Consider the following 18,917-nt stretch of genomic DNA (forward strand, 5'->3'; position numbering starts at 1 on the left):
TTAAAACTTTTGTTTATGCATAGAAGTGTGACTTTAAGGACTGGAGAAATCTATTTTAACAAAAGCTAAACTCTTCTGAAACTTAAGACCACCCTGTGCTGTGACTTTCTCAGTTCTGATAATAAACGAGGCCTTATTTTGTCATTACTTAAAAGAAAGACCACCAAAGAAAATTCAAGGTGCAACTCCATGCAGTGATTCAATAAATAGTCCTTTTTGTGGAGTCAGCGTTTAATATTGCCTTCAAACTAGTGTTCAAAGCTGTTGTAACCACAAACACCATCTACATGGATTGCTCTGGCTCCCTGATGTTGAATTCAGATATTCACCCTTTGGACATTGTGGAGAAGTCAAGGATTAAAAGTGGAAATGCTGCAAGACTGATTCAACTCAAAGGTGCTGGAAAAGTAGCAGGTTTTGGTATACAATAGCATATGCAGTCAGATCAGAAATATATTCAGATCATTTCTGAAGGGCCTCTTGACTCCCACCCTTGGTACTTCTAGTCTTAGACAATTCACTTAACATTTATGATCCTTGGTTTCCTCATCTGTAAAGCAGAAATAATAATCCCAACTTCATGGAGTTCCTGTACGGAGTAAGTAATCTATGTAAAGTTTCCTACACGCAGGAAATGTTAGCTTCCTTTCATCCCTATTTCTGGGAACCTGTTTTTGCCAAACACCAGTCCAAATAGTCTGGCAAGAGTTAGGTAACAACAAAAAGGAGGAGGAAATGAAGATATGGAAGTCATGAAAATTAAGACTAAAAAATAGAGGAGGCAAGGTAAGAAAGTAGAGGGCAGTATAGTCAGTAAAATGCACTTGTTGCTATTCTGCTCAGATTTTTTTTTCCTTTTTATACTCTAAGCTTTCTGTCATTGCATTACTTGATATCCAATAATTTCCAAGGAAAAACAAACAGAATACATTTCACCAAAGCACAGTTTACCCAAGAAACCACAGGCTCCAGGTGTTTTGTTTTTATATATACAATATGTGCACCTTCAGGTTAATAGGCAAAGAAATTCCCAAGTGATGTGGAAGATTCCAATTACTAGAATGCTTTTATTCTGTTTTAAATTATATGGCATAAAACCAGTCACACTAACTTTCTGGCACACAGATGCACACGCACACACACACCCACACACACACACACTTTTCAACCTTAGTACTATCATTTGTATTATTTCATTTATTCCTTTTTTCACAAAGCATTTAAGCTTGAAAAGACACCACTAGTCCATCATCAATAGATCGTTTTAAGATAATACCAAAAAAAACCAAAACTTTTATTTTAAAGTCAAGTCTTATGATAATTATACTCAGAGAACAATGTGCTGTATACAGAAAAAAAGAAAGAAGAAAGAAAGAAGAAAGAAAAGAAAGAAAGAAAAGGAAAGGAAGGAAGAAAGGAGCCACTTGAATATGGAATTCTGAAAAGGGGTCACTTACTTGGTTTGGGTTACTTTGGACACCAGAATTTTGTCTATAAAGCTGCCTGGTGCAAGTGTCTATGTATAATATTTACATGGGTTTTTAAGTAGAAACTTTATGAGAATGACTAAAGAATTTATTTATTCATGACTAAATCCATATTCTATGATAAGAGTTATGTTTCTATTTGGCACTTCTATATAAACTAATGATATAATAGTCATCATTCTGATATTTATCTTTAGTTTCTCCACATTAAGGAATTGGTGGTAACCATATCCAAAGATGGGAGATAGTCTTTGTCCCCTCCAGATCATCTTTGTATGCCTTGTGTTCCCTCCAGATCATCTTTGTATGCCTTGTGTTCTTATCCAACAGAGTCTGGCCTTTTCTGATACCTCTCCTTTTTAGTTCTGGGCTCCTAGTGTGTTCATAGTCAGACCTGTTAACCTAGTCCAGTTTTCCTTTGTCTCTCAGACAACTGCTCTGAGATTTTACTCTCTCTGAGAGACCAGAATTCTACAGCTCTGCTTCTTATGACCTCTTGGGGATCTATTCTTTGCTGCTTTTTTTAAGATGCAAGACTCTGGCTGGAGAATTTCAAGCCCCTTTAGCTAGGTAAAATAAAATTATGACCTTCCCAGAGTCATAATTGAAAATGGGTCCTTCCATTACTCAACCCCCTGACATTTCATTTGCAATCCATTCTACACAACATTCTTTGACAGCAGTGTCAGTCCCTAACGGCCCAATGCTGTAATGGATGACATATGTAAGATCTTAAGCCCAATATTTTGGTAAATGCCTGTAAATTTTATTTTAGGCAGATTTTAATATGACACATTTTTACCATATTTATCAAAAATATATTTTACTTATGACTTCTTTTGATATATATTTTTAATGGCTATTAACATTCTATAAGAAGCATTAAACATGGGCTATATATACTTAAGCCATTTGAGAAATAAGAAAAAAAATTATGGGAAGTGAAAATTATTAAAATATCATGTAGGTCAGCTTTGCCCTCAAATTTCACTAACATGGCTGAAATCACATCTCAGACCAAATCCATGTGATTTACGTTCTATCAACAACAACTTACTCTATCTCTTGAAAGATCTGACTGATGAAAACATGTTTAGAGCCAATTAAGAGACTCCTTTAGAAACATTTGTTCTATGGGTATACAAAATTAAATCAACAAATATTTGAAAAATGCAACCATAAGAATTAAAAGATGACAAGCACTGAAAAGTAAGAATACATGAATGCTTTTCAAGTATTCACAAAATCATAGAGGAGTTAAAGGTTAAGAAACATGGGAGAATAACATGGTGACATAATAATTCATGGATATATTTTATTTTTATTAGAAAATGTGATATAAAGGAATAATTAGAATGTTATATGTGACTTTTCCTTTGGCTTATTATTTTGAAATAATTTCAAACCTACAAAAATGTTTAAAGTTAATTAAAGAACACATCCTTTACCAATGCTTTAGTGTTTTACAAAATTTGTTTCATCATTTTCTCTCTGAGAATGAATTTCCTAATAACAAGAATATTGGCTTATATAACCACAGAAAAGTAATCAAATTCAGTAAGTTTGACCTTGATAAAAATATTTTTAACTAATTCGATTTAAGCTATAGCCCATATGCCCATTTTTCCAACAAACTTGTAATATTTTTTTTCCCTTCAGTCCATTATCCAGTCTAGGATCAAGTATTGCACTTAGAAGTCATATTCCCTTAGTCTTTTTTAATCTGGAAAAGTAGCTCTGTCTTTATTTGTCGTTCACGACACTGACATTTTTGGAAAAGATATATATTAGAAACCACAATGGTGGTATCATTCTGATATTTCCAAATGCAGCAGCCTCACAAGCATCTTCCTTGACATCCCTGTTCTATTTTTGTGTCTCCCTTTTTCCACAGTGAAAACAGTGTCTCCCGCCATAAACACACTTACCCATTTGACTGATCCTATAAGAACAACAGCTTTCAAATTCCTACATTCATACAACAAGAAAAAAGAAAGCTAAAAGAGTTTACGATATAGAGTCAATGTACCATATTCAAACGATTTGCATTCGTTCTTTTTATTCCTTCAACGTGGTCATGTCATTGATTTGAAATACAACTGCAGTTGACTCATGAACAACACAGGGGTTCTACGATGCAGTCAAAAATCTTCAAGAAATTAAAAATAGAGCTTCCCTACAACCCTGCAATTGCACTCCTGGGTATTTACCCCAAAGATACAGATGTCGTGAAAAGAAGGGCCATCTGTACCCCAATGTTTATAGCAGCAATGGCCACAGTCGCCAAACTATGGAAAGAACCAAGATGCCCTTCAACGGATGAATGGATAAGGAAGATGTGGTCCATATACACTATGGAGTATTATGCCTCCATCAGAAAGGACGAATATCCAACTTTTGTACCAACATGGACGGGACTGGAAGAGATTATGCTGAGTGAAATCAGTCAAGCAGAGAGAGTCAATTATCATATGGTTTCACTCATTTGTGGAGCATAACCAATAGCATGGAGGACAAGGGGCGTTAGAGAGTAGTAGGGAATATGGGTAAATTGGAAGGGGAGGTGAACCATGAGAGACTATGGACTCTGAAAAACAGTCTGAGGGGTTTGAAGTGGCGGGGGGGTGGGAGGTTGGGGTACCAGGTGGTGGGTATTATAGAGGGCACAGCTTGCATGGAGCACTGGGTGTGGTGAAAAAATAATGAATAATGTTTTTCTGAAAATAAATAAATTGGGGAAAAAAAAAATTTAAAAAAAAAAAATCTGCATGTAGTTTTTGAGTCCCCCAAAGCTTAGCTACTAATTTCTTACTATTGACCAGAAGCTTTATGATAACATAGTCTATTAACACATATTTCATATGTGATATGTATGATATACTGTAATCTTACAATGAAGTTAGCTGGAGAAAATGTTATCAAGAAAATCATAGAAAAAATACATTCACAGTACTGTGCTGTATTTATCCAAAAAAGTCCACATATAAGTGGACCAATGCAGTTCACACATAAGTGGACCACTGCAGTTCACACCCACGCTGTGAAGAGGCAACTGTACTGGAAATATTGTTTGTAATCAGTTTGGTGGGATTGTTATTCTCTAACTTTGTTGATTTAATTTCATTTTTAAATATGTAGGATATTAATATGCTTTCAAATGCCGACACTGTACATAAAAGTACACCCAGACACCTGTCTTCGCGCCTCCATCTCTTTCATCCCATTCCTTCCTTACAGGTAACCACTTTCAGTGTTTCCTTATTTATCCTTTTATGTTTCTTTTTGAAAAGGTAAGTGGATATGTGTTTGTTTCCTTATACCCTGTGTTTCTTATATAATAGTTAACTTAATATATAATACATATATTTTAATAGTTATAATATGATATAATAGTTATAATAGTTAACGTATAGATTTTTTCTTATTTTGCTTTTTTCACTTAATAATGTATCCTAGAAATCACTTCTTATCAGTTTGTAGAGCTCTTCCTCTTCTTCTTCTTCTTTTTTTTTTTTTTAATAGCTGGGTAGTATTCCATTGTGTGCATGAAATTTTTTCAACAAATCTCCTGTATTTAAGCATTTATAATAATTTGCAATGACAAGTAATGCAATAAGAATAACAGTGTACATATGTACTTGTGTACAGTTGGAAGTGTACCTTTAGAGTAAATTCCTAGAAGCAGAATTTCTGGGCCAAAGATTAGAACATGTATAGTTTTGACCAAGTCCACTTTATCTGACATCAAGATCTAACCTTCTGATTTCTTAAGCTGTTTTTATGTGACTGCTATATCTCTTCCCATATGTTTACCTATAGCCTCTTTGAATCTTGTGTATTGGGCATGTCTCCTATAAATGTATAGACTTGCATTTTGCTTCATCAACCAATTCGAAAATCTTTTTCTTTTAATAGAGGATTTAGACCCATTTACAGCTCACAATGATGAATGTGTTTTGTACCAATTCTATTATGTGATGCTGTAATTACTTGGTTTACTATGGTGTACTTGCCATTTTACTTTCTCATTGTGTTATGAATCTCTGCTAGTTTTAAAATTTATGTTTAGTTTAGGAAGATTTATCTTTGTCCTATACCCAATTTTGGATTTCAACACCCAATTTTCATCAAAAGTTAATGGCTATAAATAATAAATAATTTGATTTAAGTAAAAATGTTTCTAAACACTAACAAATACTTTTATACGTTACAAACTCAGTTTTAACAGGGCATTAGACTGTACACCACTGTGGCAGAATATCTCAGCTGAGAAAGAATGAGGGTCAAGTCTTGCCCAGAAGATTTAAACCATGACACACATAGACCAAATTCTTCTTGATTCTATTGAGCTCAGTTTGCAAATAAATGATCTCGAAGGATAAGGGTTCGGGACACTTCACATAACCTGTTTGTATAGGTAGGGTTATGATGGCTACACCTCCTTATCCAAGCCTCTTCTTTGCTCCCACACTGTTATTTTGATACAGCTAAAAGTTCAACTCCCCAGCTCAGCTCCAGTCCCTCCTAATGAGGGAAGCGTAACACTATCCAGGCATCTCCCAGCACGGTGATCCAAATGTCGTTGCTCTGCACAGTCTGATTTATATCAGCTTGGTTAAAAATCACCCACATGTTGGAAACCCCCTGTGGAGAGGTGTGTACTGGCCCCAGGCCACAGCTCGCTTCTTCTTATTTTCTTCTCTCTGCCCCGAAATCTGTGGTTGGAGGGACCTGCTGTGTATTTGTGAAATTATCCTCATAGGGACTCAGAGAAGAACTCTGGCCTCCTTGAAATAATTTACACCTAATTTAGTAAAAGTAGCATAAATGATGGGCCTGCTTTCTACCATCAATAAGAAGCATCACTTGCAAGATTTTTCATGCAAGTTTTGAGCACATGCTGCAACGCTTTCTATCTTCTGGGGCTAGAAAAAAATCTCTTAGAGTAAGAGATTATTTTTGACAATATGGTTCTAAATCCTTGGGAGGGAAAAAAAAAAAAAAAGTCAGGGCAGATGGCCTGGGGCCAGTCAGGAAACCCTTAATCACCCAGAAAAACAAGGAACGGGAGAGGTCATTATTCTTAGTGGGCCAGACTGTAAAACAATGTTTTTAAGTCTTCAGATTTATAGCAAAGCACCTTGAAATATCTCAGGCAATTATGAAGAACAAAACTGCTCCAAAAGGCATTATGCAAAATTTTCCTGCTCTTTTTCCTTAAACAAACAAAACTGCCTAACAGTCTTCTAACCTCCAGAGCCTTCCCTATTATATCTATCACTGAATACTTTCACCATGCTAGATTTAGCACAATGACTAAATAAACCCTAAATACAATCACAATTTAATGGAAGGAGAAATTAACTGCGGACAAGATGTGCACACTTATTCCTTTTCAAGCATATAATGTATGTAATGGATGTAATATCTTCCACCTGCAAAAAGACAACAAGAGATTGACTAGACAGCCGTCAGGTGGGTGGGCTATACTAAGACCAGCAGTCATAAATCCTGAAATGAAAGGCAGTAGTAGAGATTTAACAGATAATGAAATTAATATTTTTGAGCTCTGCTATGTGCCAAGCTTTCTTCTAAATCCTTTCATTATAATCATTATATAATATACACATTAAATAATTTAATATTTATAACAAACTGTGAAACAAAAGCTTATTATCAATGTTTTTATAAATAAATTGCGACATTCATTGATTAAGAGACTTGCCCAACCTCACGCAGCTGGCATGTGGCAAAGTTAGAACTGATTTCTGAAGTCCATGTTCATTCTAGAGCTCCAAACTAGCAATGGGCAGGTCCATGTAGAAACAGGGCCTAAAACATGATACAACAAAATAACACAATAACCATTTCCCATACCAAAAATTAGTAATAGTGACTATCCCCATGTCACTCTTATTTATAGTACATATTCACCAACACACTCATAATACTGTTTTATCTCTATATGTAATGGAGAGAGAGTGAAAAGAAGAAAATCTATAATCTTGAATAGTCATCCTATGCTATCATAAACCTATCTCCAACTATAAAGAAATTATGATCAGACATGAAAGGAAGAAGAATAGTTACCTTCTAGAAATAGGATGAAGCCAAGAAAAATTGTTGAAATTTCTAGACATAGTTGGCTATTATTGCAATGAAAATAAAATTTGATCCTATTTGACGTGATATTAACATGCAGTTTAGAACAATTCTGGAACACAAGAGGTAGAAACTCTGTACCTTGTTTTTTTTTTTTCTTTTATTTATTTATTTTATAAACATATAATATATTTTTATCCCCAGGGGTACAGGTCTGTGAATCGCCAGGTTGCACCTTGTTTTTATTACCACCTAGAAGATAAAAAGGGAAAGATAGATTTGTAAAATCCATCTGTTTGCTTTTGATAGCAAACCACACACAATAAAGAATTGATACCTAAAATAAAAAGAAATGAATATAGAGCTTTTGCATCTAGCATAAAAATAGAGAATACAAATTCATAAGATCTTAAAATGCTTTACATGACAGGAAAAGTAACTATTAGCTGTTAAATTAGCTATTAGCTGTTAAACACAAAAGAGTCTTACAGTGAGCACAACCAGGCACAGATGTTAGAAAGCTCTGACACTGATTGGGAATGTGGTAAGATACAGGTCATAGATCAACAGTTTATCTTTCACATTCTTAGTGGTCCAAATAGTATTTCTGATTTTGGAATTTCTTTTGGGTCTTTTCATATGAAAGGCAACATACTTTCTTGAAGAAATAATACACACTGAGAAGTCGAGCAAACTGTGTCTTAGTCCAATTGAGTCACCTACTTAGGTGAACTACCTGGGCCACAGTTTCCTCATCTATAAAATATAAAGAAATACTAACTAGATTATTATTTATATTAGATTATTATATTATTAAATAAAACTAGATTCAAGATCATCTTCAAGTGTAAAGTTCTGATTTTGAGCTATATTTTGGTAATAAAGAATTTTTTGTTTGAAAGGGTGGCTTATAGTCCCGAGTTCCTTAAACTCTTCTCCCTGAAAAGAAATCAGTATAAGGGTTTATGGGAACAGGGATGGAAAATCACATTCAGAGACAACTCCAACAAATTATAGACATACGTTCCTTTGACTTTAATATTTACTAAGTTATGCCCTACTGATATGACTTTTAAAAGAATGATATATAATGTTTCTAGAACATAATTTTTTTTCACAACTAACATACAAAGGTGAATTATTGATGCTAAGATCAAGTTTCCTGGCTTTCAGCAAGAATCATTCCATTTGTGCTAATTAACCATTGGAAACCTGGTAAATGTTTGTCCAAATGAGTAAGTAGCTGCTGTTAAAAAGAAATAAAAGTTTAAATGCATTAGATAAAGCTACACATAAAAGTTGTAAGCTATAAATTATAGAACTGTAAAGTGATATGGTAATTAAGATTACATTAGTAATTTAAATATAAAGCTTATACATTTTTAGAAGAAATGCACACCAATCAATATGAGAAAGTATGCCTACAGATAAAATAGTGAAGATCTTTTTGTGGAAACAATAAAGATAGAAACTAGAAACTAAATTATCTTGGAAGAATTAAGACCAGATGTCTATGAATCAAGAAATCAATAAGTCAGTAGGGACTAAATTCATATTTTAGAGGAAAACTTCTCATTTTGGACCACACAGTAAATCCCTACTAAGAATTATTTACAATAAATACATATTTTAAAAGTTGATTCAGAAAGGTTAATAAAAATAGTCATATATACAATGTAATAAATGCACACAAATGGAATGGTATGGTAACCAGAATTCCAATATATCTCCCAAGACTTCCTTCCCCCTGATGTGCATGCCCTTGGACGGGAAATATGATCAATTTTACTCTCATGAATAAATTATGTTATATGACACAATCAGTCCTAAGGAGAGAAGTTATCTAGGTGGGCCTAAAATAACCACATGAGCCCTTTCAAAGCAGTTTTTTCCAACAGGTAGGAGAAGAGAAAGTCAGAGATCTGAAGCACTGAAAAGATTTAATCTAGCGTTCTGGCTTGAAAATGAAGGCGGCCATTTGGCAGCCTCTAGGATCTGTGAGCAGTTCCCAGCTGACACCTCAAAAGGAGAAAAGGACCTCCATCTTAGGAACACAAAGAAAAGAATCATGCCAACAAGAATACACTTGGAAGCAGCTTCTTCTCCAGAGCCTCCAGACAAGATCTAAGTCTTGTATCTTGATTTCATCCTTGAGAAGCCAGCAATAGTGTTCATATTACTGACATACAGAATGGTGAGTTAATAAATGGGTGGTGTTTTAAGCCACAGAGCTCATGTTAATCATTATGCAGCAACTGAAAACGTATACATAGAGAAAGGTATTTTAAGATCTATTTGAGATTGATGAGTGTCTGGGTGACTCAGTCAGTTAAGCATCTGCCTTCAGATCAGGTCATGATCCCAGGGTCCTGCCCCATATCAGGCTCCCTGCTTGGTGGGGAGCCTGTTTCTCCCTCTCCCTCTGCCTCTCCCCCTGCTTGTGTTCCTACTCTCTCACTCTCTCTCTCTGTCAAATAATTAAATAAAATCTTTTTAAAATGATCATTTAAGATTGAATTGAAGCCATAAGATATTAAATAAGACAAAAAAGGCAGCTTATTACAGAAATGATGCAATTCACAATGAATATATAAATCAAGTATGAACAAATAACCACAAAATAACCTGGCTCAGCACTCACAGTGAGAAAACTATAGTAAATAAAAGGATAAATATTTACAAACATACTAGCAGAAGTAAACTTTATTTCACTTATTTCAATCCATATTGGATAAAGTGAGCAAAAATTAAGTAAAGATAATAGGAAACCTGATAACATAATTAGTGGAATAGTTTTAATTTGAATTTGGGACTCCTGGGTGGTTCAATCAGTTAAACATCTGACTCTTGGTTTTGGATCAGATTGTGATCTCAGGGTCGTGAGCTCGAGCCCAGACTCAGGCTCTGCACTCAGCACAGAGTCTGCTTGTGATTCTCTCTCCCTTTCACTCTGACCTTCCCACTCATACTCTCTCTTGTGACCATGCTCTTTCTCTCTCAAATCAAAAACAAAAAAAACAAAAACAAAAAACAAACAAAAAAAATTTTTAAAGAAATATTTAAACTCGACTTCTCCAAAAAAGTCAATACAATTTGCTTTTTTTTTTTTTTAAAGATTTTATTTATTTATTTGACAGAGAGAAATCACAAGTAGGCAGAGAGGTAGGCAGAGAGAGAGAGAGGGAAGCAGGCTCCCTGCTGAGCAGAGAGCCCGATGCAGGACTCAATCCCAGGACTCTGAGATCATGACCTGAGCCGAAGGCAGCGGCTTAACCCACTGAGCCACCCAGGCGCCCCACAATTTGCTTTTAAGTGATAGTGAAGGTGGCTTCATTTTAACTTCTAGTTTTAATGATTTGTTACCAGAAAATTTTATCTGAGGTTGAATAATACATGACCAATTTTCTATCAGAGTTCAAGAATATTATTCCCATTGTAAGTGCACAAATGTTAATTGAAGTCAACAGTAGAGATAATCTACAAAGAATAGAAAATGAGAAAAGAATCTAGAGAGGCCCCTGAGGAGTCTCAGGATTTGAACAGAGGAAGAAATGAGTGATTGAGAAGGACTTTCCATAGAGGTAGAAGGAAAATTAGAACCTAAACTTTTTACACATAGGAAGGTTTTCATGAAGATCATATGGACACTACCAAGTGCTGCTGAAAGTTCAAAAAGCATAAAGAATAAAACAAGTTCTATTGGATGTGCTGACAACATTACTAATGATCTTAGCAGGGGACATTTCAATCGAGAATGTGAGGAAATGGATAAAGCAATTTTTTCCCATAAATTCGATAATAAAGAAAAGTAGCAGGAGGGGAAAGTGGTATTGCAGAGTTATTTTTAAATAGATGGAGAAGATCTAGGAATATTCAATTCTTCATGAGAAGGATCTGGCAACCACAGAGAGAAAAAGATACACGGAGAGGGAGAGGGAGATTCATGAGAGGGAAGGGGTAAATGAAGTGTTTCTTGTGTTGGAACACCATCTTCACTCAAAGGTCCCTCAGAGTCTAGATGTGAAAGAAATCAACAAGGCTTAAGATTGTAACTAGTACTTATGGCCAAAATTTTTTAAAAAATTTTTGAAAGTGGTAGATTCAGTTTCTTCTAAAGGTCATTCTGGAACATATAAGCAGGAGAGTTTTTTTGTGGCATATTCTTTAGTGGTATCCCTATCTCAACCATGGTATAATTAGAAAACTGAATTTTAGAAGTAGACAGACACATGTTTTTATTCTCCTACACCTTGTGCTAGATATTTGATGTTGGACAAACCTTTCTGAACCTCAAGTTTTTCATTTTTATAATGTGGATGGTAGGGGCCCCTGGCTGGCTCAGTTGATAGAGCTTATGACTCTTTATCTCAAGGTTGTGAGTTTGAGCTTCACACTGGGTGTAGAGATTACTTAAACATAAAGTCTTCAAAACTAAATAAGTAAAAATAAAATGTGGATGGTAATTTCTATCTCACAGTATTTTCAGATAGTTAAGGTGATCAACATAAGTTATATAAGACAGTGGCTGACATATGAAAGATGTGGAACAAATATTAAATAGAAACCACCAATCCCCCCAACTGTGCATACACATAAACTCATTAGCTATGTTCATACACACTAGTTTTGATAACTATGATTCAGCCAAATTGTATTTCTAAGTATAAATCTAACATGGAACTGATATAACAATGAGAGCCATGACATACATATATACTGAAGAGACAGAGATTAGCAAATAAAAAGCTACATACCTAGCTAGGAAGATAGATAGATTAGTAGCTACAGGTAATATTACTACAAATTCTCCTTATCTAGGCAATATTTTTAGAAGGTCTTCAAAAATAGTATTTCAGAGTTTTCTATAATATTTTGCCATTGTTTCATGTCTTAAGTTTCTATAAATTTTTTAAGATGTTTTGGTTTCGTAGACATAAAAGCAAATGAGGACTGAGTAATCAGATAGAATTAAGATTATTTAACAGTGAAAATTAGAAAAATATCTTCCAGGAAGCCAAAATTAGGGAGAAATTATGGAAAATGTTTTCAATTATAAGGATTTATGCATAAAATTAGATTTTAGTGATAAATTGGCCAATAATAATATCAGAGTGGGAAATACTATCATTATGCAATGATAAGTATGGTGAAGTGAGTCTATCTTCATAAGATTAATTACATGTTGAGGATAAGATTTATCACCTTCTTTCATTTTTTGTTTTGATTTTTTTCATCATTCTCTTTGATTAAGTATTTCCATAGCAGAAGCCAAAACTTTGTAACTCATATAAACAAGGCCATATAACAGATATTTAATAACTGTATGCTGACATATACAGGTATACGTGTGTATATGAAGGTAAATGTGAACAAATAGTAAAAAATTGAATTACAAATTCAGTAAGCAGAAAAAGAAGTGTTTATATGAAATGAGATTCAATGTAATACTCAAAAAGTCAATAGATGTAGGTCTGAACCTTGGCTTCCACACTTACTAACTGTATTAGTTAGGGTTTTCTAGAGAAACAGAACCAATAGGATGTGTGTATATACATAGAAAGAGACTTAAGGAGTTGGCTCATGTGATTGTGGAGGCCTGGTGAATCCAAAATCTGAATCTACAGGCCAGAGATTCAGGAAAGAGTTGCACTTAGAGTACAAAGGCAATCTGTTCTTCAACCATGAAGAGCCAGTGTCGCATATGGAGTCCAAAGGCAGACTTACCAGCAAAAATCCCTCTTGCTTGGAGGTTCTTTTTTTTTGTCAGTATTTTATTCTATTCAGTTCTTCAACTGATTGGATGAGGCACCCATATTACAGAGGACAATCTGCTTTACTCAGAATTCCCCAATTTAAATGGTAATCCCATCCAGAAACAACTTCATAGAAACATTTAGAATAATGTTTGAGCAAATATATGGACACCTTGGCTCAGCCAAGTTGATGTATTAAATTAACCATCATTTAGCTGTAGAAGCTTAAGCAAATAAATAGACCTCTCTGAACTACTGTCTGGGTAAAATTAGGTTAATGATATTTACCTCCTTCAGTTATAAGATTATGTACATATACTTAGCATATAGTAGACAATTAACAATAATTAGTGTACATCTACATGTTATATATATTCAACATCCCTCAATTGTAATGAAATAAATGAATAAAACTAAAAATGGAAACCAAAAAATAATGTTTTGAATATGTAAACTCACAAAGCTGATGAAGCACAACACAATAGAGAATATTTTATTCCTGTTTACTCTTTATGATTACAGGGGTTTTATGGTGTTCCTACAACTTGATTTAAGGTGTTCCTACAACTTGATTTAAGGCTCCATTGGTGAGATGCCCCAAACCACAGGTAGGTATGTGTTAATGATCACTGAATATGCCCTTTGCCATTCTGAAGCAATCATCTGCTGTCAAATTCTTGTGACATGTAAACCAGCAGAGTTTCACTATTTTTTAAAAAAAGTTTTAGTATATTGCCCAGCCAAAAACAAAGAAATATTAACGACCTTTCATTGGGAAGATTAAAATAGAATTTTTTAAGGATGGCTAAATGCAGCCAGTTAAAATAGAAGCTGTTCATAATCCATGACCTTTGCTCCAAATTTTACCAAAGCCTCTTTCTGAGGTTTGAGGAAGTTCAGCATTTCCCCCCAATTATTCTTCATTTTCGCCTCTCTCTGCAGTTTTGTGTTCCAGCTGGAATCTAACATACCCAAACGTCCCAGATGAAGCTGTTCTTATAAGATGTCCAGGCCAGTTTTCAAGACTTAAGACGTTCGGATAGTTCAGATAAGGTTTGGGATCAGTAGCCAAGCACTTGGATACTTCCCTAAACTGAACCTTCTAAGTTTTGCCGGATATTAGCTCCTATAATTGGAAATAAATATTACCTCTAATAAGCTCTCCATGTCTTAGATATATTGGCTCTCACACAACGTTAAGATGTCACACACTTGACAGTTTGCATGTTTTTGTGGAGATTTTTATGTAATATTTTAGTAAATTACAGTCAGCAGAGGAAATAAAGAAGTATTTGCTGAGCCATTTATATTTTTGCCAATTACAAATATTATTTTATACTTAAAGATGTACAAGTTTTAGGCTTAGAAATGGGGATCACCTAATTCTATGGCAGATGAGGCATATGGTACACAACTAGGATTCACTATTTTTCCCCCAACATAACCAGCATGAATAATAGGTAAATATTTCAGAATCTAGACAGAAAACCAAGTGCAGAAAATTCATTTTTATTTAAAAGAAAGAAAAACAGGGATAATGGCTCAAAATAGCTACTTTGCTGAATACAACTCTCCCCTCCTACTGGAGATCCCAATAAAATGATAGTAAAAAAATAAACCTTTGACAGTGAAGACAAAAGGAAAGGGATAAGAGCAGGTAGGAGACTGTAAGAAATCTATACAAATCAGAGATAAGATGTAAGGGTGTTGCTATGGTTAAAGATGAGCAAGAAAGGGCAGTCCAGAATGTACAAGAGGGAATTACAGGAGGAAGAAAGCTGACCTTCCACCCAAATACAAAATGGTTGGAGGTATAGGATCAGTTCAGCCAGTGGTAAGAGTGAGGAGGAAGGCCAAAAATAGGGGCCCTGTGAGTGTTGTGATCTGTAGCAATCATCAATTACATTATCAATGACGTCATTTCCTTTCAATGCATACCACACCCTGGATCATTCCTGTGGGTGTCGTTTCTCCAACTAGAACGCCTTATTCAACAGTCAGCATCTAGGTATCATTCTCCACCTCTGAGGAAAATCTCTGTCCCTAGCATAGGAGGAAGAAAAAGAAATGCAGTAGACCCAAATCAAGGCAGGAATTACAGAAAGTAAATCATCTAGAGGAACATTTCATAGCTCAACAGTTGAGTAGCATTATCAGATGATTTCTTTTCTAAAGAAAAGAAATAGTCCTGCTTCTGGTAACGTCACTCTAACATTTTTTGTAACTCATAAGAGTTCGCTGAGAAACCTACTGGGTCTTGTTTTGAATGACCTAGAGCGGTGTAACACGGTGAGAGACACACGAGATAGGTTCTTGTGCTGAAGAAGTCAATCAGTGAATTATACTCATCCAGACATCTTTGGGCCTGAGTGTCCTCATCTTTAAAATGGGGAAGGGGGGATTGGTAAGTGAATTATGTCTCTAAGCATTTTATGCTTTAACAATCAATTGTGCTGAGAATGATGAAAAACTAACATGTTTTTAAAATAAAGAGAAAAAAATTGTTAGAAACAAGGCTATTGAGCTATTAAAGGTTACTGAGCATGACTGTAAGACTCATTCAGAAATCTGACAAGACTTAAAGAGGGCTTAGAGGGGGAAAAAATTCCACAGAGGCATAAATAACCAAAGAACTTTTATTTTTATTTTTATTTATTTATTTGAGAGAGACAGGGAGAGGGAGAGCACAGAGGGAGAAAGAGACTCCCTGCTGAGCAGAGAGCAAGATGTGGGACTTGATCCCAGGACCCTGAGATCATGACCTGAGCTTAAGGCAGATGCTTAGCCAACTGAGCCACCCAGGCACCCCAATAACCAAAGAACTTAAATAGTTATTAAGTTCCCAGCATGGGCATGTATTTTGTTAAGGGTGGTAATATAGCAAAAACAAGGTATATTCCCTACATTCCTGGTGCATATGAATAAATGTAAAAGGAAGAAGAAGAAGGAGGAGGAGGAGAGGAAAATAAAAAGAATAGATACAAATGATCTGTGATCAGGGCTGTGATAGGTTAGTGTGGGATGCTATGGAAGCATACAGGAAGGGTATCTAATCCAGGCATAAAGTGTCAGGAGAGTTCTTCCAGAGAAAATTTTGTAGAAAGTGAGCCAGTAAGAGTTACTTCATCAAACAGTAGAAAACACTATCAGAAAAAAAGTTAAAATGGATTAAGCAATTTCTTGCATATTATCTTTGTATGACAGCCATAAAATGAATAGTTAAACATTTTAATGGCCAATTCCATGAATTTAAGTTAAGAAAAACTTAATAAAACCTTTACTTCACATTTACTACAAAGAAGTGTTATCTTGTAGCAATTCAAAATTTCCTACTGTGTGATATAGACAAAGTTTGTTTCCCCACAAAATTCATATGTTGAAACTTATTCCACAATGTGAACTTATTTGGAAGGGAGTCTTTGGGAGCTATTAGGTCATGAGGTGGAAGACCTCATGAATGGGATCAATGCATTTATAAAAGAGACCCCAGAGGGGCACCTGGGTGGCTCAGTTGGTGAAGCATCTGCCTTTGGCTCAGGTCTTGATCCCAGGGTCCGGGGACGAAGACCCCCCCCCCCAGGATCCCAGCAGGGAGTCTCTATTCCCTCCACCTCTCCCTCCACCACTCATGTTATCTCTCTTGCATGCTTTGCTTTCTGTCTCTCTCTCTTTCAAATAAGTAAATAAATAAATGATCTTAAAAAAAAAAAAAAAAGAAGAGACTCCAGAGAGCCCTTTCCCCTTCCACCACATGCGGATACAGTGAGAAGAGGTTTCACCAGACATGGATCTGCTAGCCTTGATCTTCCCAGCCTTTAGAACTATAAGAAATAAATTACTATTTCTTATAAGCCACTCAGTCTATAATGCTTTGTTATAGCAGCTTACACTGCCTAAGGCACATTGCAATATTCTGGAGAGTAAATTTTTCAAAGGAGGAAGATAACTATAGGGTGGAGAGGTGAAGAGGCAGAGAGAAAAATGTCAGAAATCAAATTCTTCTTGCTCTGTTAAAAATCAGATAAAAGAGTTTTTCGATAAGACAAAACATTTCATTATAAGAAATAGCAATAGCTAAAAAGAGCTGTTGAAGAAAAGACAAACTAAATTTAAAAAGGCCCAAATCTGAAAGCCAGGACTGTATTATGTCAAGATATATACAAATAAACCCTGACATTTATAAAGCAAAATTGGTGGAATTAAAGGAAGACCAACATAAAAATGTGTAAGTCTTGCAAAAAAAAAACTTTTCAAGGGGCACCTGAGTGGCTCAGTGGGTTAAGCCTCTGCCTTCACCTCAGGTCATGATCTCAGGGTCCTGGAATCAAACCCCACATCAGGCTGTCTGCTTGGTGGGGAGCCTGCTTCCCCCTCTCTCTGTGCCGTCTGCTCTGCCTACCTGAGCTCTCTGTCTCTGTCAAGTAAATAAATAAATACATAAAATCTTTTCAAAGAGGTCAGAGACCATACCTGTTCTTTGCCACAGCAAGAGGCTTTAAAGGTAGAAGAACATCTGTCAAAAAAGAGCACAAAAGCTGCAAACAGGTCTGCACAGGGGTTTATTAAACAGAAGAGAGAAATAGATGAAACAAGAAACACTGGCTAGGGCTTAAAGAGATCTTTAACAGCCATGGAGAATTCCCATAGACCTATCAAAAAGCATTGACAAAAAAAAGATCAAAGGTAAAGTAAAACATACTAGACAAAAAAAAAAGATCAAAGGTAAAGTAAAACATACTAGAAAACTCAAGAGTTAATTCAATGCATGGTAGAATAATTAATACTGAGTTTAGAAGAAATGCATATGCAATATTTCTGGAAATCTTTTCACTTTGATGGTAAGAGAGGAATTGTCAATAAACGAACATAGGCAATATGTGAAAAAACCACATTTTATAAATAAAATATTTTAGAAGATAAATTGAGTAATAAATGTGAAAACATTTGGCAATGTATTAAGTACAACACAGATGTAGAACATTGTCATTAGAACACAGGCTGTTTGAATCTTAGGTATTTATAATCTATAAGTAAAAACTTATCATGTGCTGTGTGACAGTGGATGGTGGATAGAAAAGAAAAAAAGACTGTAGCTTGTAAACCTCAGCGCAATGACCAATTATCAAATTACAGTCAAACAACACAGCACATCTGCCATCACTCAGAAAGCCAAGCTTCATCAGATTGATAACTATAAGATACTGCTGCTGGTGGTAAGACACTTACTTGTTTATTAAAATAAGCCTTTCTTTCGGGGCACCTGGGTGGTTCAGTGGGTTGAGCCTCTGCCTTCGGTTCGGGTCATTATCTTGGGATCCTGGGATTGAGCCCTGTGTCGGGCTCCCTGCTCCGTGGGGAACGTGCTTCCCCCTCTCTCTCTGCCTGCCTCTCTGCCTACTTGTGATCTTTATCTATCTATCTATCTATCTGCCAAATAAATAAATAAAACCTTATAAAATAAACATTTCTTTCAAGATTTTTTTTTGATAGTGTAAAATCATCTTTAAGTTAAAGTCCAATCAATAGAAACTTTCTTAGGTAAAGCATTGTCATGATATCTTTGTCTTTCTTCCTC

The 18,917-nt window shown here is 35.3% G+C and overlaps 1 protein-coding gene across 1 annotated transcript in view; it reads left to right on the top strand.

Annotated features, from left to right (window-relative positions):
• Positions 1-18,453: 18,453 nt before the first annotated feature.
• Positions 18,454-18,917, top strand: part of LOC122900126 (probable ATP-dependent RNA helicase DDX5) — an 82,100-nt gene continuing 81,636 nt past the window's right edge. The window contains 1 exon segment of the mRNA XM_044238610.1: positions 18,454-18,555. Within this exon segment, the coding sequence (XP_044094545.1) occupies positions 18,454-18,555 (102 nt within the window).

This window comes from Neovison vison, chromosome 1, assembly GCF_020171115.1.
Source record: "Neovison vison isolate M4711 chromosome 1, ASM_NN_V1, whole genome shotgun sequence".
Taxonomy (NCBI): domain Eukaryota; kingdom Metazoa; phylum Chordata; class Mammalia; order Carnivora; family Mustelidae; genus Neogale; species Neogale vison.